General features: G+C 33.4%; 1 protein-coding gene across 4 annotated transcripts in view; it reads left to right on the forward strand.

Annotated features, from left to right (window-relative positions):
* Positions 1-25,175, forward strand: part of LOC140447703 (lipid droplet localized protein-like) — a 39,967-nt gene extending 14,792 nt beyond the window's left edge. The window contains exons 2-8 of one of the 4 annotated variants that reach the window (XM_072540520.1): positions 1,883-1,964; positions 2,274-2,456; positions 4,497-4,733; positions 6,627-6,894; positions 13,516-13,753; positions 20,840-21,102; positions 25,032-25,175. In XM_072540520.1, the coding sequence (XP_072396621.1) occupies positions 2,285-2,456; positions 4,497-4,733; positions 6,627-6,894; positions 13,516-13,753; positions 20,840-21,102; positions 25,032-25,137 (1,284 nt within the window). In that variant the 5' untranslated portion in view covers positions 1,883-1,964; positions 2,274-2,284 and the 3' untranslated portion in view covers positions 25,138-25,175. Of the gene's footprint in view, positions 1-1,882; positions 1,965-2,273; positions 2,457-4,496; positions 4,734-6,626; positions 6,895-13,515; positions 13,754-20,839; positions 21,103-25,031 lie in introns of those variants that run through there. The other 3 variants (XM_072540529.1, XM_072540508.1, XM_072540516.1) reach the window with 3 other exon arrangements.
* Positions 25,176-25,824: the final 649 nt, after the last annotated feature.

Consider the following 25,824-nt stretch of genomic DNA (forward strand, 5'->3'; position numbering starts at 1 on the left):
AAAAACTCGTATTTTAAAGTACCTGCGAGATGTAGTTAAGGTCAGATACCAATTTCTCATTACATCACTCATTGATAATAAGACTGACACTATACCTTTTTTTTTCTTTTTCATTACATGAGTATTTTGTGCTTTTAAACAACCCTGAACGCTATTTGAATCGTGGATGTTGTAATCTACTTCTCTAACATCGTTGTTTGAATTTAAATAGCTTGTACTTAAAGAAGAAGAATAACTGGATGTTGATGTACCACTTGACGAGGACGGGGACGAGAATAAGCGAGTATCATTGAGGTTTGGAAGTACTTCCTTACCAAAGACGGTAATTATGTCGGATCTGCATCAGAAACTGGTGAAAAATCTCTGAAAGATTGTTGGCTGCTTCGTGAAGATGGGGAATACCGTCTTTTATCAATATGCTGAATATTTGGACTTATATTTTCCAATATCTTTGAAAATTGTAACACTGGTAACACTGTAACTCGTAACTTTATCATTTAAGTGGTCATGGTTTTTATAACCATTATTTTTTAATTCCTGTAGGTTCAAACTGATTTCATTTAGGTCTGAGATCTTTTGAGATTGAAATTTGAATTGCTTTCTTCTTTATTTAAATATTTAAATATTCTTCTTCTTTCATAATTAGATCTATACGCCAGCAATTTCTCGGTAAGGATTTTAATTTTTTGCAGACGAGAATTATTCAACAGCATGTTAGTCTGCAACAATAAGTTCCATATTATGTAAACATAACCAAATCATGTAAGAACTAATCATTGGAAATATTGTTGTGAATAAAAATATTATCAAGATTTACTGTCCTCCGAATGACATTAAACCTATTAAATAAAACTTTTTTTATTAATTTCGTAATATTTTTAAAGTGATAATGACACTAACATAAAAACGACGAATACGATTATTTTTTCGTAAAGGTTTATATTAGTTTATAATTATTTGGTAGACATGCAAAAAGGTTTCATTCGCTGGTTTTTGTACGTAGATAGATTTCTGGGAATCTGTGAAATAATCTGTGAATCTATAGCTGAGTCCAAAATAAACAACGGATCCAATTTTAACATGCGACATAGGAAATGAAAGGGGATGATATAACGAATATATCAAGATTAAAAAACAAATAAGGCGCGACTACCAAAAGGGCACTACAGAGTATTTTCGTTAATAATGAACGTATAGCGACATACAAGATATCATAAAGCATTATGGATAAAAATAGATGTACTTTAAGACAAATTTTGATTTATTGACTTAAAGAAGGCCTCTGGCTGAGATTAAAATAAACAACTGATCGAATCCTAACATGCGACATATCAAATGAAAGGGGAGGATATAAGGAATATATTTAAGAAGATAAAACAAACAAGGCGACTAACAAAAGGGCACTATGGTTAATAGACACACTATAAGATAAATTTGCTTTATTAACCTGAAGGAGACTTCTGACCGAGCACAAAATAAACAACTGGCAGAAATATTTGCGTTTGGCAGTGTTGCCATGTTCTTATAATATATTCTTTAAATATCCAGAGAAAAAGCTTTGAAAAAGTAAATTTTTATTATACTATTTTATGGATTTTACAACTTTGTAATTCATATAAAACACGAATATATAAATATTTGTTTTTTTCGTTATTAATTGCAGTTACTATTAGAACTAGATCCTCAAATCACCAATAGCGAGATTGCACAATATATCTTTTTAACTTTATTATTTATATAGAAATTTTACTATTTGCAATTTTAAAACTGTTTTAAAATTATTTACTTCTGGGATAAATCTATACTATTATATGACAAAATAAATTATTAATAAGTACATAGGATAATATAGTTATTAATGACAAAATTTTGATAATTTTAGATTAGATAAACCTTTCTTATCATATCGGTGTAATATACTTATGCCGACAACAAAATGTTAGTTTGGAAGTGCACTGTCTGAAGTAAGTTTTATATTGGTGGTGTCTATATTATGGTAAACTTTAATGGAACACAATTGTTTTCATTATAACTGTGGGAAGATGTATGGTGGAAATATTTTTGAAACATGTATAATCTTGTAGTCGGTAGTTTTTTGTGTTCCATTAAAGAAATAGCCTCATTATGAAACACGAAATCGATACTTAGGTTATTTTACATTAAACTACATTACATTAACGAGTTACATTAAGTTACGTTACCAATGGTTCTTCATATTACCGATTTAAGAAACTAAACGATATTTTGTACTATAAGATAATAAAGAATAACAGTTTTTTAAGGTATGGCTGATAAACGTCTAGATCTTCTCCTGTTCGGAGCAACAGGGACAACAGGTCTACATGCTATTCGATATCTTCACAAATTTGCGAAAGAAAAAAAGTTAACTTGGGGTATTTCTGGACGTTCAGAGACAAAACTTAAAGCAGTCTTAAAGAATGAAGGTTTACAGATAGGTAAGGTATCTTTTCTTTTAAATAATATTTGAATATTATATATATATATATATATATATATATATATATATTTATATACATTATATATATATATATATATATATATATATATATATATATATATATATTTATATACATTATATATATATATATATATATATATATATATATATATATATATACATTAGTTTCGTATTATCTCTTTATTTAGTGTTCAAAGTTTCGCAGCCGTATGCCATGATTGGTAGTATACACTGATCGCATGATTTTTTCTTCAGGTGGAGTGGCATACTGGATTTGAATATAACTGCATTTCTACCAATAGATGTCCAAGTCAGTTTCTTTTTTCCGTTAATTTCTGGAAGTAAGAAGCCAGACTTATGTATTAATTGTCCCAGGTATACAATACTCGTCTACTGTCTCAAGTGCAATGTGGTTTATTATTATATCTTCGACATCCAGTAGTTTGTTGTACATGGTTTTTGTTTTTGTCAAGTTCATTTTTAGGCCAACTTCATTGCTAGTTGCATATAGGTCGCTTATCAAATCTTGTAATGCTGCCGTATTATTAGCAATCAAATTGCCGTCTGTAAATCTTAGATGGCTGGGGTATTCTCCGTCAATGGATAGGCCTTTGGGCTGCCAGTTTATTTTGATGAATATATTGCCTGTCTGCATATATTTGCTAGTTTGTCAATGCCTTGATTGGTTAAAGCTTCTATTACTGCCTTAGGATATATAGAATCGAAAGCCTTCTCCAAATATATGACGGTTACTGCTAGCGGTATTTCATATTCTTTAGCTCTACTCATTATCATACTTCTGGTTAGCTTGCTCTTTTGGCTGTGTAGCATCTAATGTATCGTTTAATCTGTTGTTAATAATCTTTGTGTATGTCTTATATATTATTGTTAGTAGAGTTATAGGTACGTAATTTTTGATATCCTCTTTGCTACATTTCTTATGAATGAGAATTATGTTTGCTGTATTCCAGTGGTCAGGTATGCATCTTGATCTTAGGCAGTTCGTAAATATGCCTTCTAAGATTTTCCAGGTTTTTTTGCCAGCGTATTTAACCAATTACACTGTCATGCCATCTATTCCAGCTGCTTTATTGCTTTTCATTTTACTAATTGCCGATTCTACTTCTTCCGGAAGGACTTCTAGTACATATTCTTGGTTACTTGGTTACTATGAGTGTTTCAGGTGCTTTGTATAGTTTAATAGTTTATTGTAGAATTTAGTCACGAGTGGTATTATTTCATTTCTGTCTATAATTCTGGTGTTTTTGTTTGTTAGAGGAACGATTTGCTTCTTTCCAATGATTAATTCTTTTCTTGTTTTCTTATAGTTTTTCCTGTTTCCGATTGATTTTCCTTATTGTTTTACAAAGTTCTGTGTATTTTATCCTCAGTATAGTACTACTTACTTTCATTTTCCCTCTTTGTTTGAGTATTATTTTGGTTTTATTAGACAGTTTTCTATGTTCATTTTATTATTGCGGACCTCCGATTTCTTTGGTACTATCAAGTAACCGCATGTGAAACAATATACTAAAACGATATAATAGTACAAAGATACAACATAATTTATATACAATAGAATAAAGTTCAACAAACTTGTATCATTATCACTGGTTCAGTTCTGGAAGAGTTCGTGTAGATTTGACGAAAAACTTTATTTAAGCGTTTCTGCGAAATATGTGGGACACCGCACAAAAATTGTTTTATTCATAGTGACACGTCACAAATTTCACATTAAGGTTAAGGTTATTTCGTAATTAGATGTTTCTGTGCTAATCTGCAGCGAACAACCTTGTGTCTTCTCAATATTATCTAGGAATAACAACTTTTTAAAATCAAATCAAATCTCTTTGACATTTATGGTAATACAAAAATACGTTATGGAGACAATTCGAAGAACTCAAGGCTCTTAGTTTATTTCGTGAAGTATTTAAGATATGTCAGAAATAGATACTATACGTCAGATTTACGATACCTGAGATTGTGGTTGTTACTGATAATTTTTTATGTTTTTTAGGTGAAGATTTGTCCAAAGTCCCAATCATACTTGCCGATATAAAAGATCAGAAATCTTTAAATGAAATGGCTCAAAAAGCAAAAGTCCTCCTGAATTGTTGTGGACCATACAGATTGATGGGATTTCAGGTAGTAGAGGCGTGTATTAAGGCTGGAACTCACCATTTAGATGTAAGTGGTGAACCTAGTTTCATAGATTTACTTCCAGAAAAATACGATGCTGCTGCCAAAGAAAAAGGTATTTTTAGTATTCTTTAGTATTTCTAATTCAACTTTTACAGAAGAATAATATTATTATAGTAGTAGGTATATAATATTGTAACACATAACAGAGGGAACAGAGGGAACCATGTTGGAGTTCTATTTCCCAAAACTCCCATATGAAGAGCATTTCGCTGATAGTTTTGCCCCTATCGCGCATCGGAGTCCTCTCGGGGAGGAAAGGGATGGTCTGGAGCATTGGAGTGACTTCTGTTTAACTTGAATTAATACACCTCGCTCCAACAAATTGTTACACTCGAACGTAATTCTTGGGGATGAACATGTCTCACAGGCTGGGTTTATTTAAATTGCTTGATTGCTTGCATGAGCAGACATTCATCAAAATAAGAATCTTCATTTCAGAAGAAAAACCAGAAATAATTTGCCGACAAGGGCGCCACATTGTCTTTTCTTATAGTGACGAAGAAAACTCAAAACGAATATATATATATATATATATATATATATATATATATATATATATATATATATATATATATATAAAATCACACTTAGCTCGTATATTTGTTTAGTAAACCTATTAGCAATTATTATTTGTCGTCCAAGAGAAAAAAGGATTATTAGAGAAATTAAATAATACAACATTGTTACATACTGGTTATATTTATTAATAGCTTATTTAGTCCAGTTGTAAGAGATTTGACCACCTAAAAGTCATACGAACAAGCTGAATTTTGCTAATGAATATTAATGGTGTGATCTCAAAAAAGGTGCAAAAAGTTTTACTACTTTTACCTTCGGGCTTCCCCGAAAAACCCGATAAAACTCCCCTCGTAGGGGGTAAAAACGCAAAAAATTGATTTACCAAGAATCTGTACGTCTTAGAAAAAAATGTTTCAAATAAAAAATGTAGCTGAGATAATTTTAAATAAAAATGTTTTGATGCAGATTTAATATAACAATAAAAAGACCATAATTAATATTTAATTATGACAGTATCATACAAACAAATAAAAATTTGGAAAAAAAAATGGCTTGAGTATTGACTTTATTTCCGCAAGAGTTATGTTTATAAATCTAAGACTAAACAAGAAATATAATTTGAAAATAATCTTCCACCCCCAATGGATAATAATACGCCCCCATCAGAGACTAAGAAGATGAGCTTGTTAAAGCCTTCTATCAGGAAATCAAAACAGTAAAAAAGCAGGAACCGGCGGGAAAATATGGCGGTTTGGATAAAAGATCTCACCATGTTGACATTATTACTTGATGAAGAGCAAGATCAGTGAAGGAGGAAATAAAGAAGATGGAGAGTGGATCCTATGTAGAAAGAAAGACAAACCGAACGAGAATTTGAAATATACAAAGAATTATTGGACGATGAAACAAAATTTCACGAATATTTTATAATGTCGCAGTACCCTTTTTTTCTTTTCTTTAATACATATAAAAAAACCATAAAATACTGGTATCTGTTTATCTGGTATCCGACACACGCGTTCTGTGCGGTCCGTGTCATTTCGGTGCATCACCAGTGCGGAAAACAAAAATATCGTTTGGGATTAATTTCCAGCCGGGCACGGACGGCCCGCTTCCGGAAAACACCAATATATAAATATACTAATAAGAGAACATTATTGTTTTTTTGTCGGGAACTGTCAAAACACGAAACGGACACGGCGCGGATATGTATAAATCGACCTTTAGTCAAGTGAAATGTTAATATTTTTGGGTTCAAGTTTTTCCTCGTCCTAAAACAGTTTTATAAGTTTTTCGTTATGCAGTCTACGTACGGTCCCTGCCATCTTAGTCACGGGATATTAGACATGATTATCAATATTCAGTTCTTTTACTACTACTTGCAGGTAACATGTATTTATCTGATTTATAATAACAAAGTTTTTAGGAATTTATATCGTCAGTGCCTGTGGTGTCGACTGTGTACCCACCGATTTGGGTTCGACGTATCTGCAGCAGAAGTTTGATGGTGTATTGAATTCAGTGGTTGGTCACGTGGAAATATGGACTACAGGTAAAAGTAAAGGATCTGTTGGTGGTTATGGGACTTGGCAAAGCATTGTTCATGAATGCCATAAAATGGGTTCATTAAGTGAATTAAAAAAAAAGCTAATTCCACAAAGACATACTGCGTTTAAACCAGAATTACCAGTTAAGTAAGTATCTAAGTAATATTAAAAGGGATTCTTAAGAATTATTTTTTTAAAATATCATACTGAAAATTTCATTGTATTATCCATTTCTTAAACCTTATCTCTTCTTATCTTACATACTTTATTACGTCGATACCTTTACAATTTCTTTTTTGAGTGGCCTATATTATCATTCATTGTATCCTGTGATCAAGAGATCCTAAGATTATCTCAGTTTAAGTATCTGCAGAAGGATTTCTAATGATAAATTTCGCAATAATGGGTAAATATTTGTTCAGGTGGAGTGGGGCTATTCTTTTATACCGGACTTTATTTGCTTTTACCTTAACAACAAACTCTAAAGAAGAAAATTCAGAAACACGGAGTAACTTGACGTGATATTATATAGAATACTATCTTTGAAAGGACATTTAACAAAAACTGTTAAAAGTTGAATTAAAGAAACCTCATTCAAAAGCTCTGCCACAAGTGTCATTTGGGGTGCATCAGTCTCCACTCTACAGTTTTGGAATTTCTTTTATCGGCAAGTGAATATTATGCTCCCTATAAATCCTATGATGATATAGCAAGTCTGCCTTCCAACGAGTCTTCGATGTCTTCTTCTTCTTTAAGTGCCATCTCCAAGACGAAGGTTGGCAATCACTATGGCTATTCTGACCTTCGGGGCAGCTGCTCTGAACATTTGCCTTGAGCTGCAACCAAACCACTTCCTCAGGTTCTTCAACCAGGAAACGCGTCTTCTTCCTATGGTTCTCTTACCTTCTACTTTTCTTTGAATTATAAATATCAAGATGTTGTATCTTTCGCCTTTCATCACATGTCCAAGATATTGCAATTTTCTTTTTTTTTATTGTATTTTCCATTTCCCTCTCTCTGCCTATTCTCCTTAACACTTCTGTATTCATGACTCTATCTGTCCATGGCCACGCATGGCCATGGGTAGCATGACCATGTAGACTTCGATGTCTACGATACGCTATTTACGCTCTGATTATTTAAATGGTTAAAATAAAATGGAAGAGAATCTGATTGTTTAAAAGGTAGAAAATCAGAATGAACTACAAAATAATCCAGCATTTATGTTTGAACATTTAAGTGGTACAAACTATGCGTATAGATGCAATATGCCATTAATAACAGCACTAGACAGCCACACAATTTACTATCCAGAGTTTAGTAGTCTATCCATAGTCTCGAGCTCTGTGTTAGTTCTTATATTCAATATAGTTCCTATATTGTCCTGTTGTTTAATCAAACACAGGTCCAAGGATATTCCTTAGGATTTTTCTTTCCCAAACATATAGTCGCTAATGGTTTGCATTTGTTATCGTCCACGTTTTGCTAACTTACATCACTATGGATCGTACGGTGTAGCCAAAAACACTTTTAGAAGTTTTTTTTAGGATCCGCCAAAGTCAAACCACCGATGGTTATAATAAATTTGGTGATCTTCTTGACAAAATTAAAAAAAACTTCTGAAAAGAACTGAGAAAAGACGTCGCAATAGCCGCCGCAATAGAATTGGGTCATCGCAGGAATTAATGCTAATTGACAATGGTTTAATCCAATAAGCAGGAAAACAAATTATACGAAATTGGAGATTTATCATCGAAGGAGTACTTAACATAAAAATGCGAATACTAACTTGAGGTGGTAGATATACAGAGAATTGGGTCACTGCAAACGTTAACGCCAGTCTACGATGGCCCTTTAGTGGACGAGCTTGTCCGGAAAACTTCATAAACTGTGGCAAAACGGAAGCCAAACAAACAGCAGTAATAGCCAATTGTGTAACAGTCGAGACTGAATCAGAACATCATTGGAATTTTTCTTTTCTCCGTCTAGAACAATTTTCGGATAAGGACATTGCACTAATTTTACTTATTATGGAGAAAGAAAACAGTTGATTCACCTGGTGTTACATTTTCGACAATAATGAAAAAGTTAAATAAGTTAATACATAAGTTAAGTTATTGGACACACAGATTGGAGAGACCTGATAGAAAAGCCAAAGCAAAGCTTAACATCCTCCCGAAAAACAGAGTTTTGGAGATGCTACTAGAGTTTCATGGCGGTGTATCTGGAGGTCATTTGAAAATAAACAAGACGTTAGCGACAATACGAAATCTGTCACTTAAGTGTCACTTGGACTTTCGGCGGTGGTACTATAAATGCAAAAAATGTACGGCTAGGAAGAGTTAGGGTTTTATCTAGAACGGATCGGTCTAGATATTGTTTGATCATTTCATTTTTAGACTGGTTAACAATTTGTTTTGCCGTTACGGAGTTCCCAGAGAAATCCATTTTGACCAAGATCGAAATTTCATATCCAATTTAAAAATCTTTGGACGTCTCGTATACTAGCATCAACGTGTAAGATATTACAAAGCGAAATTTAGTCGAAGCTTGTCGATACAAAAAAAAAATAATATCATTATCTACTGCCTAAGTTACCAATTAATATCTCGTTTATAATTTAAATGACTATTTTGTAATACTTTGTCAAAATTGGTGTTTGGAAAGGTCTATTAAGTTTCAAGTTAGCTTTTCTTACTCAATTTCTAACCGTTTAGTCAGAAATATCCAGCCCATGAGTTGTCTTAAAGCAGTTGTTGCAAATAATGATCATTTTTGTTTGGATACTATTTTTTTATTAAGGGCTGCCCTTTAGCAGCTAAACGCAGGTGTTGAACCCATTGTCCTTGCCCTATCAGTTTCCTCCTAGTTAAGCTTGGAATTTTGTTACCGGAGCTCCATTTTAAACGCCCGGTCTGTTTGACGAACTCGGCAGGTCACTCAAGCTTGCTCTCCTTCACTACCTCTTTTGAGAGTTGATTGGTGAGAGTAGAACCATTGCTCTCTTGGGTCAACAAAGGGATATTCGTCCACAAAGTGTTCGGCTGTCTCTTTCCTCTCTATACAACTGGGACGTATTGCTGATTAACTAAGTCCACAGATGTTTTGGTGTTTCGCGAGGACCTGTACAATCTCCCGAATTCTATCTTATAAAGCACTATAACTCTACTTAAAGCAGTTACTTGGTTTCCTTAGAAGACTGACCCGACGGCCTCCTTAAGCTGGACGCGCACAAGGGTCTGGCACCTTTCTTCCTAGAGAGCACAGTCGATTAATCGGCCATTAGCTCAGTACGTTTACAGCAGTCGAGTAGGGCGGAATCAGTGAGGTCCGTAAAAATGGATTCTTCATCAGATTCTGAAGAGGATGTTATAATAGCGTTGGCATGTAATGAGATGAAAAACCAAGGTTCAGATTCATGAAATAAATCTAAAAAGGGGTAAAATACGGAGAATGTTAGCATTTCTTGCCAATTTACGCAACAGTTTCAATTAAAAATTCATCAAACATACTTGGGAGATTAGACATACCACTGAAAAAATACTAAATACTAAATTCCACACTCAAACTCTCGATGCAGACCGTCGGCTATCGGCAAATTTTGCCCCTTTGAGTATATCGTCCCGTTTCCGGCCTCAGTCAACCGATCGTATCTTACTCGAGTCGAAGCAGTAAGCGGATGGATGCCTATTTAAATGCTTGTAAAGCAATACCATCAGCACTTCAATTTTAGCAGACTCACTACATACAATGTAACCGGAAGAATCAGCTTCAGACTCTGGGGCGGCCGACTCCAACTCCGTAACCAGATTGAGTACCTCGGTGTGGTGTTCACAGAAACACTAAACTGGAAGGCCGATCTGGTTACAGCCTATAACAGTGTGAGAAGAAGAGTCGGTTTACTCAATGAATGCCCTCTGTGGTAAGTTAGAACGGACACACCCGAGTACACTTATACACACGTACAAAACATTTATCAGGCCGGTGATTGAATAAAGAGCTAATCTTTATATAATGTTTAATCGCCACTTCACACAACAACTGCTGGGATTGAAACGGGAAATCCTGCGTAGAGTAAACAACAAATGACACGACTACCCGTCCACCCTCACTCATCAACTGTCGAATATCCAGCCCATCGATGAGAGGTCCTCCTCTTTGAGCAGGAGTTATACAATCAAAACCATCCGTGGCCAAAACTTAAGAGCCCAAAATATCATTAAAACTACCTGCTCATCCTTCGGCAATGTATTCAACAGACACCCCAAACGCAAACTCCCATTCCTACCTATTAAATTGCTGACCCTTGCCAGCAACGAACTCCCTGATGAATACATTGATATCGTGGAGGCAACTCTACCCTATTTCCGCCGTAATTATTAAATTGCTTACTTCGAGCTTGCTACGATAGGGAGGGATCGGTTTTCTATGGTTTTTCGATCCCATTGCACAATTATACCTGTCTATTGTTGAGGGCAAAATATATTACAAGACTCTTGTGGTAGAATTTTAAGTGATAAAAAAGAGCGCTGTACCGGGTGGGAAAATTACATAATAGAATTATTTAACGATGACCAAAGAATCTACCAAGAAATAACATCTAACCAAGATACAGGCCCACCGATTCTAATCTCAGAAGTTCAGAAGGCTATCGACCAAGCGAAACGAAGGAAGGCTTCTGGTCCTGACGAAATACCTGCAGAATTGTTAAAACTATTAGATAATGAGAGTGTTGCGATTATCACATCCTTCTTTAATAAGAGATACAGCAGCGGCAAATTACCAGACAACTGGGTAGAATCGATATTTATAACTATTCCCAAGAAAAAGAATGCCAGACAGTGTAGAGACTATCGACTTATTAGTTTAATGAGTCACACGCTCAAAATTTTTATGAAAATATTGCATTGTCGCATATATAAACTTTGTGAGGGGATAACTGGTGATGAGCAGTTGGGTTTCCGAAACGGTATGGGTACTCGAGAAGCTCTTTTTTGCATGCGAATACTCTTACAAAAGAGCATTGAGGAAAAATATTTACGTATGTTTTATAGATTTCGAAAAAGCCTTTGATAGAGTACCACACACATTATTATTTCAATGCTTAGACTCAGTTGGTCTGGACACATATGACATTAGATTGCTTAAAAATCTTTACTACAATCAGACCGCTTGTGTTAAGGTGGACCAAGAGGTTTCAGCTAAAGTTTTTATTAAGCGTGGTGTCAGACAGGGATGTGTTATGTCACCGATGTTGTTTAATGCCTACACTGAACCAGTTTTTGAAATAGCGTTAAATAATCGCCGCGAAGGTGTTAAGATCGGTGGTGAAATTATTAACAACATCAGATACGCAGATGACACCGCAATAATGGCAGAGAGTCTAGAAGATTTTCAAAGCCTGTTGAATGCTTTAAACAACAAATGCACTGAAAAGGGCTTAACAATCAATGCAAAAAAAAACAAAATGGATGGTGGTCGGAAACACTTTAGATATCTGGGTAGCTGGATTGACTGCAGGGTTGAAAGTGACGAGGAAATTTCGACCAAAATAGAACTTTGTTCTATGATGTGAAACCTGGACAACAAAAATAAAAAATCTTAACAAATTAGAAGCGTTTGAGTTATGGTGTTACCGTCGCATGCTCAGAATCCCGTGGACAGCACACATATCTAACGAACGCGTGCTAGAGACCGTGCACAAAGAGCGAGAATTGATCAACATTATCAAAATGAGAAAGGTCCAATACTTCGGTCATATAATGAGAGGACCTAAATATCGCTTACTCCGGTTAATCATTCAGGGCAAAATCGAAGGAAAACGTTGGGTCGGAAGAAAACAACTGTCCTGGCTGCGTAACATTAGACAATGGACAGGTCGAACAGTCGAGGAACTGTTTCATCTAGCTGCCGACCGAGAATCATTTCATCAGCTTGTCAATATGACGATAGCCAACGCTTGAATACAAGCACGGCACACAAAGAAGAAGATTGTTGAGGCTACAGCCACGTGTGCCCTTTCCTCGATTCATAACATTTATATACTTACTAATTAAATTCAGTCGCAATTCCTAATCATATAATATAATTCTGAAAAGGACCGTTTAAGCTTAACACCACGTCCTGAAGAGGTGTCCCACCTAAAACAGGACAACAAACTCGTTAACAAAGAGAAACAACAAACAGAAAAGAACAAGAAAACAATGATCGAATACCATTAGCACAGTTGTGTCGAGTCTAGCCGAGCTGAGTCGCTTCAGTGCTTTAGTGTAACGACAGTCAGTTCTGCCGTTCCTTGCCAGGTGTTGATCTCGGGGTCTACTTTATTATATCAGTTTGATATGTCTTATGAGACTGGGTAAAAGAATTCAGGTCCGAAACACACCTATTTTGTACTTTTTTTAGCTGCTATACCGGCCGCCTTATTTCCCCAATACTGGAATGTCTAGGCATTCATCTAACAACTACTTTGTTATTTTTAGCCTCAGAATACTATTATGCAATAACGGAATAAATATATCTTGATTTTAAATGGCTTGAATGTCTTATTGACTTTTAAAACAGTTTTTAACTTTTACCATACCACTTTACGATTATTCTAATCGCATCTTTAGAATAATCGAGTAATTGCTTGTTGCAAGTATCTATAAATTTATGAGTTATACTAAATTACAAATTTCACCAATAGTTTTTAGTGAAAATTGAATTAGCTTTATAAAGAGTAAGTAATACAGTTGTATTAAACTTAAATTATAACATCTCTTTTAGGATTCTGCCATACTATTCAGAAATAACTAAGGGTTGGTTGATGCCCTTTCTAGGACACGATAGAAAGATAATGCAAGAGACTCAAAAATATTTATACGAAAAAGACTCGCTAAGACCTATTCATGGTGAAGTAATGTTATCCATTTCGAGTATTTTTAAATTGCTTTTGCTTAATTTTCTATTCTTAGTGCTACTTGTCTTGGCTCAATTTTCCTTCACCAGAAATTTGTTGATAGAAGTAAGTACAGAACATTTTCATTATTAACTTAATCTTTATTATAAATTAAGTATGTTTATATATATTTTTACACCATCACGATCATGAACCTGTACGCGTCCAGTACTGGACATGGGTCTCCCTCTATAGTTCTTATCTTGGCCTCCACTCGACAATACGTTTTATCCATCGGTTGTCTGATATTCTGAAGACGTGTCCAGCGCAATTTCATTTTAGCGACGTGATTTTTTCGATAACGTCTGTTGTTTTTGTTCTATGACGTATTTCTTCGTTTGAGATACGAGCTCTCAGAGCGACACCCAACATCTGGCGGTCCATAGCCTTCTGAGATACGCGAATTTTGTTGACTACCATTTTTAGTGTTAATGTTTCCGCTACATAAGTGAGTACAATTAATACAGACTGGTGAAAGATTTTCCAATTAGTGCATATGGGTAGGTCTGATTTAAATACATGTATTAATTTACCAAACGCTGCTCAGACTAATCCTATGTAACGTAAAAACTCACATATCTGGTTATCTCTGCCCAACCGAATTTTATATCATAAGTACTTATATGATGCAGTCTGCTCAATATCCCTTTCATCAACATTTAAATGCCTATTAGCATCAGATCAGTCATTACTTGCGCCTTGTTCATGTTAATCTTTAGTCAGACCTCCAAGGAAGCGTGATATGATTTTTTAAACATAACTATTGCATTATCGATACGATGTTGATACCATACTCGTTCAGATCTGCCTTCTTACAAGTATGTTCTAAAAGCGTCGTGAATAGCTTTGGAGAGACTGTCTCCTTACCGTACTTCTCGCTGTATACAGAATTTATTTGTTTCTTGTTCAGATAGTCTTTCGCCAGCTGTGGCATTTTGGTAAATATATTTGACTATGTTAGTGGAGCGATTCAACATTTTGTTAATGCTTTTAACATTTTTTGCTGGCTTATTGACTCAAATGCTTACTTTCTTTTAGTCCACGAATATCAGTGCCAACGGTTTGGTGTATTTTGCAGACTTCTCGATTAGGTTCTTTAGATTAAGGCAAAAAATTAGAAAAGTTAACTTTGTGTTAACAACTTCATAGACTTTAAAATATTTTCTTGCCATTTGAAGATTAAAAATAATTACAATATTAAATAGAAAATAGCAAATTGGCAAAGATAAAATGAACATAAATATTATTAAATACATTAGTTAAATTATATTAACCCTTTCGGCCCTGACGGTGGCAATTACGAAGCCTATAATTGGGCACAGATATCTGTGATATGCCTTATTTTACTTCAACATAATTCTAATAGAGGGCGGCTACAGTCCCTATATAAGATGATTTATATGTATTTGAGTCATTTGGAATGTAAACAGGTTTTGTTGGTCTACTTGAAGTAATGGCTGATGGCTGGTGAATGTGATCCTTTTTCACTTGGTAAGTATTTGTTTTTTTGTTCTAATATTGCTATTATGTTGAAAAAAAAATTCATGTAGCTGTTGGTATTTACTAACTAACATTATGAACAGTTCATTTAAGAATAAATTGTAATTGTTTCTGCATTTGCTAATATTTGGTATGGTTCTATTAAAGGCGTCGCAAATGTCACCAGTAGATGTTAACGGTTGCAAAAGTGGATTAAATAGATTAAAATTTATGACAAGATTTTAAACAATGAATCCTTTTCAGATGAGATTCCTACAATTGTATTTTACCGGAAAGGGAAAACTGAAGTTGATGTGACCGTTATCCAAGCAGAGAAAGCATTAGCTGTTCTGAATGATGACTGTTCTGATGTAGAAGACGATGGAGATCCAGATCATGAAGAGGCTGATATGTCAACATCAAATGAGGATGAAGTAGCATTAGAAAAAGAAGAAATTCCTCAAAAGACTAAAAAAGTGGAAAAACAAAAAACTATCTGGAAGACTGGAAAAGTTGTACCTCCAAATGGTATTTTCGATCGATCAAGTGAAAGTTATTTTAGTTATGATGAAAGTGACAGTTCAGAAGAGCATTCACCATTTGACTATTTTTCGCGCTATTTTTCACCCGAAATATTCAAGGAGTTATCTGAAAACAAATTCTTATTCTGTTTACAAGAATAGTAAAAGTCTCAGTACTGACGAAAATGGTTGCCCTGCACATTGTAATGGGAATTATTAATTTTCCGAGGCAAAGACTTTATTGGGCTCGCCGTACACAATTCCATTTGATTAAAGATATCGATATGTCCCGAAACCGATTTGAAAGTTTACGTAATCATTTACATATCTCAGATGTCAACACCGACAAGAATACCAATGATAAACTTTGAAAAGTGAGGAAAATAGTTACCAGTTTTGAAAAACAGTATATTAGAGGCAAACCAAATCCTTGGGGCATAAAAGTCTTTAATTTTTGTGGTGAATAAGGAATAATATACCGATCGGTAGTGCATCAAAGCGCTACATTACCTATGTCTGTAGAAATAAACAACTGCTATAACTTCACTTGTTCTGTATATATCACAAAAATTGCTAGATAATTTGGGATATAAGCTCTACTTTGATAATTATTTCAATTGAATGGAGTTACTAAAATTTCTTCACACGAGAGGAATTTTTGCTACTGGAACTATTAGACAAAATCGCATGGGAAACTGTACACTTCGTTCCGAAAAAGAACTGAAACTATTAGGAAGAGGAAGTTCAGACTCGGTTCAGACTGGTTTGATAACAAGGTCGTAAATATGGCCTCAAATTTTATAGGCTTAGAGTCAACCGATACTCTCAAACTTTGGGATAAAAAAAAACATATGTACAAGTTGAACGTCCAGCAGTAATTAAACTTTACAATCAAAGTATGGTCGGCGTAGATAACAATGATTTCCCTGCATCACTTTATAGAACGTTTATTAGAAGTAAGAAGCAGACTCTACGGGTAATGTTTCACTATTTCAATGTGGCAGTGTGCAACTCATGGTTGGAGTATCGTCGTGACAATCAAAATAAACCTAAAAATAAGAAAATGGATTTATTGTAATTCACGTTTTACGTTGTAGAAGCTTTTGCATTCTCTAAAGCTCCACTGAGAACACCGAAAAGAGGTCGTCCTTTAAATAAGTCACTTGGAAGTTCTCCTAGAGATTCCCCTGGAAGTTCCCCTTTTACGTTTATAAAAGATGAACCTTCCAAACGAATAAAACATTTTCCTACAAAACTTTTTCCTACAGAAGGTCACGAACAGCCTTGCGGTTTTCAAGGATACAGCGGAAAATCACGCACAATGTGTGAAAAGTGTAACGTCTTTCTGTGCTTGTTGTAAGACAGGAATTGTTTCACAACTTATCATAGAAGACGTCAATAAAATATAATATATTTTTGTAGATGCTCTTTCTGTAATAAAATATTATATATAATTTTATGTTTATTTATGCGTTAATAAACTTTGCAGCCTGGTCAAAAATTTTATAAAAAATATTTTCAGTATTATTTAGCTGTCCAATTAAAGAAAATATCAACAGAAAAATTTTTCCTTTGAAAAAAAATTCAGGGCTGAAAGGGTTAAAGATGCATATGGGACTAATTATACAGTTAAAAGAAACATATGCGGAGGAGGTTATATATGTAGGAAAAAAGAAATCAAATTTGAAATTCTAAAAATACACTGGATATTCTTTAATTATAAAATATAACTTATCACAAGAAGAAGACTAATATATAAATAAATTTTAACAGGAGATCCAGCTTAAATATGCAAAAGTCACTATAAAAACTAATTATTTACCTCTACAGTTGAAATGATAGGACAGAGCAAAGTTGTCAACTAACTGTCAAATAACGTTTACCGACTGAAGTAAGGCATAGCAATTTATATATATGTTCTATCATTTTATAGAACATAATAGGGTCTGAATAAAGGAATTAGAATAATTAGTAAAAATATAAATTCGAATTTAGATGACAAAATATTAAGTAAATAGAAAGTTGAGCGCCAACTATTTTTAGAATAATTGGCGCGAAAAATAGGAAACTAAAAGATAAAGTTAATAAATGAATAAAATCAAAAGAAATTGAAACAAAATAATTATTTAAAGAAGAATAATAAACATGTGACGTTTTTAACGTTAAAATTTTCAAAAGTTTACAATTTAACATATTCATAGTATTTACAAATAAAAATAGATGTTACATTTTTACTACACAGAACTATACAGATATATAAACAGTACTATATTTTAAAATGTACCATATTTTTATGTGTATTATTCTTTGTCTATTGTAAAAAGAAACACTTCACCGTTTGGAAGGGAGAACGGTGGAAATATTTTGTGCCACACCCAAGAGAACTTACTTTGAAAATGAACATGCTTACTTTACAACGTCCATCAAGGAAATAAAAATGGTGTATTTTATGATAATTATATTACCATTTGCATGCCTCACACAGGCACTCGTAATATGGATGTCTGTGTCTCGGACTCGTCTTTTTTTTTTAGGAGCCATCCACAGTCGGAAATGATTTAAATAAAGACGACAAAATAATTTAAGATAAATATAAGAACGATGATTAATATAAATAAGAAAGAAAATGAAATGATTTAAAATAATCTGCTTACCACGTGTTCTCCACAACCAGGGCCGCCGCTAAGGTATTGGCCGCCCGTGTGCAACTTAATATTTGCCGCCCCCCCTTCCAACACTTTAGACATACATACTATTATTTAAAGAAATGTGTAAAATATGCATAATATAACAATAATAATTTGTAAATAGATAAATACTTACTTGAACATTTAGACTAATCTCCATGATCCAACGTCCATATATTATCCTAATGTTTATCCTAATATCCCATCCTAATATCCTAATTTAAACGTCCTTTATCCTAATTTAATAACCATGATCCAACCTCAAATATATGTATATCCTAATATCCTAATTTAAACGTCCATTTAATTAAAATAAACCGTGAATAGAAACATAAACACATAAAAAAACTAAAAACGCACTTTTCGGGCTTTCGTCTCGGAAAACTTTTTGACAATATCTTTAATGTCCAATGTCGCACACACTTCATATTTTATAGATAACATTGCAGAAAGCAGAAACACATCTTACTACAATTGTTATTTGTCTATATGCGCCCCAATGTTTTTTCTCCATTTCATATAATTTTTGAAGAGCAGAGTCAACTGTTAATCCTTTTTTAATGTTATAGATAGTTTAAACAATTTTTGAGAATATTTTATATGCGCTGCACCGGATTCATGTCTTTTTAAAATAATAGCTAAATGTTGCCAGTCACTTACCCCATTAATTCCACTAAGTAATTGTCGGCTGCTTTCATCACAACAAAACAGTTTACAAGGTGCACAAAAAATACTATTTAGTGATAATGAGTTAAGTAACCACGGGCGATGAATTTGGTCTTAATTAGGTAATGTGCGATAATAATAAGTTTCTGAAAATTTCCCGTTATTTGTATCTCTGGGGAAGTTAATTTTTGTAATTTGCTGAGGAAAATTTTCAACAACAAATTAAACTTCACTTGGATTCATATTTTCAGGCCATTTTCCGGGATCATCTGAAACCAAGTATATGCTGGAGCTTCCTACACTGCAATCCAGATTAACTGGAACATTAATTGTTCCGTCTTGGTTGGTGGTTTCAGGTTCAGGCGTTTCAGCATAAGCACTGGCACTATCGCTATTATTGTCATCAAATCATCTGTCTCTATTCGCAGGAATATTCAATTGTTTGGTACTTTTTTCTAAGATTTGAACTTCGCTTGAAGTTGAAGGTCCTAAATTTATATCCGAGTCTTCTATATTTTCATGTATGTTTTTCATCAAAAATGATTCCAGTGCACCGCTAATTTTTTTTTCTCCTCAGTTTTTGCCTCTTTTATTTTTCTATATTAAAACCTGAAAGTCGTTTTATTTTTCTTTCGGACATTTTAAATTATCACTTAAGAACGAAGCCGGGCGAATTTAACAAAATAAATCCAAAAACACTGTAGATAAGTTATCCAAATAATATTTCTCCAAATAATATGTAGCCGTAACTAGTATAAGAATAAAATTGCTCTGATCTCGACGTTACTTCTAAATACAGTACCTACTGTGCAAAAGAAACGTGTACACTACTATATTTTACAAACAAAATCTTTTATCAAAAGGGTGTCTAAATTCATCGAATTCTCAACTAAGACTGAACATAAGACATAATAACCCATCTATAAACATAACCATAAGAACAATATTATAACAGAAACTTTACAACCACTTGCCTAAATTCTTGTAAAGTATCTACGTGTGAAATCTCAAATAACTGAAGTCCGAAAGCCGCCAGCCGCTTTGAATTAAAAAGTATTCCCGAAACTGCTTTATTACTGTACCTGGAAAAGGGCGGCAGTTCATACAATAAATAATATTTTCTGACATTTTTTTTAGATTAGGATGAAAAAAAAAAGAAGTATACATGATAAATGAAACGCATTTAAGTATTATCACGTACTGAATAATTATTATTGTTTAGAATATTAGAGTTCACAGAATTATCTGAATCATTACTATTTAATTATTTTCGTTTTAAAAAAGTATTATCATCAGTGGACTGCTTTTGGTCGCCCCTATTGTTGGCCGCCCGTGTGCGATGCATACTTGGCACACATGGTAGCGGCGGCCCTGTCCACAACGCACAACAGAAACTGTTGCTTTCACCTCCCCAAATACGAATTAAAGAAATTTTTGGAAAATGACCGACGCGTCGTCTATTGAGATTTGGAAATGCGATCGACCAATCATATTGTGAAATATTACTCTCTAAAGCGCGTTTTGCCAATAGAGTGCTTTATTCTTGGCGCGGGAGCTGAAAGTTTTTTCCGGGAAATTTAGTTTACAGGGGCTGTTCCGTACAGTTCATTACGAACCCCCGGTCATCTAAGAAAACTATTCGATTTAATTAGATTTATTTCTAACAATTTCGATTCTAAGTTTGAACATTACAAGCTAACTATTATTACATCTCCTCAAAAAATAATGCATCTTTATGATATGTATTCTATCGAGTTTTATTTTTATGTACTTTGTAACCACGTTTAATTGTTTTTCAGTATCCCCACATCTTTTCTTGTGGCTACGTCAGAAAAGAAGAACATCCCTCTGAAGAAGTCAAAGAACGCAGTCACTATCGTCTAACATTGTATGGAGAAGGATGGAAGGAGAAGCTGGCAAATGTAAACGATCAGTACACTATGCCACCCAACAGGAGCATTTTAGCTCAATTACAATTTAAAAATGCTTATACTTTTACTGTTCTTGGTTTAATTGGTGCGGGTATCGTTATTTTGAAGGAAAAAGACAAATTGCCGCAAGGGTAAGCAGTTACATTATTTTAACAAAATTCTAAAAGAATATAAGAATATAAGAAGAAAATTCTATAAGAATTTCTGAATAAAAATACTAATTTTTATTCAATTTTTTTAACATTTCAATTGTTTCACAAAATATGGCAAGCATTTTAGTATCATCACACCATTTTCATTTATTTCCTCCATTTTTTTTGTTTACCTACTTAAACTTAGAATCATCAAGGAAAAGCGTATTGAATTTGTTGTGAAAATTCAATGACAGTATTGTTCTGAACCTATTTTCTCGTGGCATTTAATATTATTTACTATCTTTAAGTGGCGTAATTTGGTTTAAATAATATTTAGGTTCTCTCGTTGGTAATACCATTCATAAATAATATGAAAATATTTGGTTTTATATTTAGTTTATTCTCAGTATTAACATAAAACTTTAATTTTATACATATGTGAAATGGAATTTTAAAGTGGAATCTTTTATTGCTTTATTGTATTATTATTGGCAAACCAAATCCTACTACATTCTGCCGAGGAACTTGAGATGCCTTTGGTTTAATTTAACATAATAAGAGCACATTCTTTAATTTGTTTCTTTTTAACATCTGTTTCTTTGAGGACTATGCATAAATCTTTCCATTGAATTCTGTGTTTATTTTCCTAGGCGTGTTTACAGATCTAAGATCAGTTAAATTATCTATTTTTGATATAAGATTGATTTTTTTTATTTAAAGCCCTTCTCTCTATTCGGATTGCCGAATATAGACCTCCCCTAATTCTCGCCATTCATCTCTGTTGTTTGTAAGACATTTCCACATTGTTCCTGCAGTTCTTTTAATATCGTCGCTACAGCGCATTTGCTGTCTTCCTCGTGGTCTTTTGGCTTGATATGGCCGCCAATTCCCGATTTATTTATTCCATCGGCCATCCTTAAGACGTTCGTTATGTCCAGTCCATTTCCATTTCAGTTTAGCTGCCTCTTCGACAGCGTCTTTTACTTTTATATTTATTTATCTGACAGCGGCTCCACTGAGAGTGATGTCATTCTCTTCAAAAATCCTTCACCCAACTCGGTATAAATAAAACATAAACGAACATATTTTGTTTATTTGACGCGCAAAATATCCTAAAGTGGCTCTTGATCAAAGAATACCGAAGAACTACGCATCTGTGATATATAATCAAACTTTACAATTTGTTTATTATCAACTCCAGCGATGCAAAAAGATACATATAAATTAATACATACAAGGTGATTTGAAATGCTACACATTCTCTTTTAATTTATTGGATCTTCTCATTAACTCTGTTCCTTACATTTTTGTAATCATTATATGTTGTTGTATTTGATTTGAATTGTAGGTATGAAGTCTATGAATTTCGTTGTCGTTCTTTTCTTATAGCCCTTCTTCCGAGTGCTTCCTCTGCTGCCCCTAGTAAATTGACTCTTATATTTGTCCAACCCGTTTCGATATCATCGAAGTCTCATATTTTATTAGAAGCAATATTTGCAGTTAGCCTTTGCTGGTATGCGTATTTGCTCGATTTGATACATAAGGATTCTATATTGATTTTGCTTGTATCTTTGAAGGTTTCACGAAGTAATCTTTGTATAGCTGTTTGTATTTTCCTGGTTCCTGTTAAGGCTAGAGAGCTTACATCTGGTGTATTTTCGAAAGTATATTTATGTTGTGATTTATGTGGGTAGAAGTTATTGTTCATTCTGAGTTTATTTGGTGCACGAAGTTGTATTATTTGTTTACCACTTTCATTTATTCTTTATTCATTCAATCGGTTTTTAATTCCCGGTATGACTTCATCGCCAATTCTGGCGTTAAAATCCCCTAAAATTATTATTTCTTCCTTTTTGGGTATGTCGTCCAATGCTGTTTGTAAATTCTGATAAAAGATAACAATTTTCATCTGAGATTTGTTCCTATCAGACTTCTTTTTCTTCTTCAGCCTTCATTTATCCATTGTTGGACATAGGCCTCCTCCAATTACTTCCACGCTTTTCTATCTTTTGCATTTCTCATCCATTGAGGTCTCCAGAATGTCACTTTATGAGACCATCTGTTGGTGTCTTGTCCTGCTACATGTGCTACCCATTGCCATCTCAATGTCGCTATTTTTTCCATGATGTCGGTTACTTTAGTTCTTATCTATTATATATTTCTTATCTATTATATATATATTTCGGTGTTAGGAATTTTGTCCCTGAGGCTTATATTTAACATGGCCCTCTCCATGGCCCGTTGAGTTACTCTTAATTGTTCTGCCATTTTTCTTGTTATTGCCATAGTTTCCAATCCATACGTTGCAACTGGTAGTATACAAGTGTAATAGGTTTTTCGTTTTAAGTGTATTGGGATTTTTCTGTCTTTTAAAATGAAGCTTAACTTACCAAAAGCAGCTCATGACAATTGTGTCCTTCTTTTAATTTCTAGGGTTTGATTTTCCTTTTCGTTTTTAATTGCATGTCCTATATATATATATATATATATATATATATATATTGTTCTACCTTTTCTATATTGATGTTATCTATCTATATATCTATACGTATCAGACTAATATGCTTACTACATGTGTCGGTTTGGACATTTTGATGGTAACTTTTAATAGTTTGTCATAAATATATTTCATGTTGCTGATATGGTTGTCCATGTTCTCATATAGTATTATGCCAACACCAGATGCTGCTCCCTTGTTTTTATCTTTGCCGCTGTATATTAGTATTTTTTTGGTAATCTGTTATATATTCTTCAAACTTGAATAAAATTTCCATATATCTTGTTTTTCAAAGACTTCGGGAAATTATTAGTTAAATTGGTATAAGGTCCGTTTTTAATTAGGTCTTAAATTTTGTCCTATCAGCAGGGCGATGCGGCTGTTATAATGGATAACATTAGATATCAGAAAAAATTGAATTATTAGAAGAATTTTTTCGTATTACCAAGTGACAAAACAAAACAATTTCTTTAATTTGTATTTCGAGAACGATTTCCGAAGTGGAAATCGAAACGTCAAAATAATTTTTATCTGAAATTGTAATTAATCGTATTGAAAATAGTAAATAATATTAAATGACAGCTTTATAGTTTTCTGGTAATGTTTAGTTCCACAATTTGTGACTGATTTTCACCAAAGACATACTAAATAAAAATACCAATAAAATGTATTCGATTTGCTGGAGGAAAAAGAAGAACAAAATGTGGCCTTTATGTGAGTCGTGTGTGGCCTCAGAAACGAGTTCGTATCCAGAAACCGGCCAAGAAAGTGCTAGCATCAGTTTTTTGGGATACGAAAGGAATTTTGTTTGTGGATTACTTGTAAACTGGTAAAACAATAAAATTCTGAATATAAGTTAACCTTTCAGACCAACTGAAGGAAAGAATTTGTAAAAGAAGACCCGATTTGCAGAAGAAAAAAATTTTTCTCAGCAGGACAATGGAGCGTGTAATATGAGCATTTTGACAATGGCTAAAATCCATGAATAAAAGTTCAAATTGTTGAAGCATCCACCGTTTTTACCAGATTTGGTCCTAGCGACTTCCATCTGTTTCAATACCTAAAAAAATTTTTGGAAAGCGTTTTTCATCAATTGATAAGGTTATAAAGTTGTGAAAGTGTATTTTGCAGTCCTTCCAGATTCTTACTTTAGGGATGGAATTCATAAATTGAAATCTTATTTGAACAAGCTTATTGATGTTCAGAAAGACTATACTGAATAATAAAGTGTATTTCAAACCATAAAATTATTTCATCGAACCGCAAAACTTATTGAAGAGCCTATTATATGAAATACATATTTGGATTTTTTGAAGAGAAGGATCTACACTTGATCTTGAATTTACTTTTAAATATTAGTTACAAACTTTTTTTCTATTGCTTTTATTTAACTATTTGGGTTTGTTTTGACGATTTTTTTTTGTTTCAGTGGTGGTGTATACACTGCAGGGGCAGCTTTTAGGAAAACTTCTCTTATGAAAATGTTGCTAGAGAATGGAACTACATTCGAAATAAAAAGTGTGAAAGACATATAAATTTAAATAAATATAGGTACAAATCGGTAGAAACTCTATTTCTGTTATTTTCTTTTACTACAACCAATCATTACTATCCCTTATCTCACTTTATCCTCTCTCACATTTTTGTTTTAATTCCTTTTATCCATATAGTATGATTTTGGTAATATAGCTGCCTTTCTTCAACATGGAAAGAGTGAATTTGTGACTGCCATATTTCAATAATTTAGATTCAAGGTTATGGGATCCAGCTCCAGTTTTATTGATTTTTACGGATTTAAATTTTCTAAATCATTTTCAGATTCAAATATTATTTCTTTGCTTGGATAACTTGTATTTATTGTATTAGAGAGTAATACAGTAATATATCTTTGAGGGCTAACAAGATGCAATGAGTGACGTTAGCACTCAAGATGTCTTCAAAAAACTAGAGTGGCACTTGAAGGAATAAATATTGACACGCTCATACTTGATTCATCTATGGATCGCAGACGACATAGCAAAAAATGTAGATATGTCTAAAATGATAAAATAATTAAACGAAACATCTAAAAACTTCAAATGAATCATTAAAAAACATAAATACTGACCTATAGAGATACTGACACGCACATCTCCATAGAAAACCAGTTCATTCATAAAGTCAGTAAGATAACAATCCCATCAAATTGGACAAGGAAAAAAAAACACAAATTGCAAGATGTG

The sequence above is a fragment of the Diabrotica undecimpunctata genome, chromosome 1 (genome assembly GCF_040954645.1).
Source record: "Diabrotica undecimpunctata isolate CICGRU chromosome 1, icDiaUnde3, whole genome shotgun sequence".
Taxonomy (NCBI): domain Eukaryota; kingdom Metazoa; phylum Arthropoda; class Insecta; order Coleoptera; family Chrysomelidae; genus Diabrotica; species Diabrotica undecimpunctata.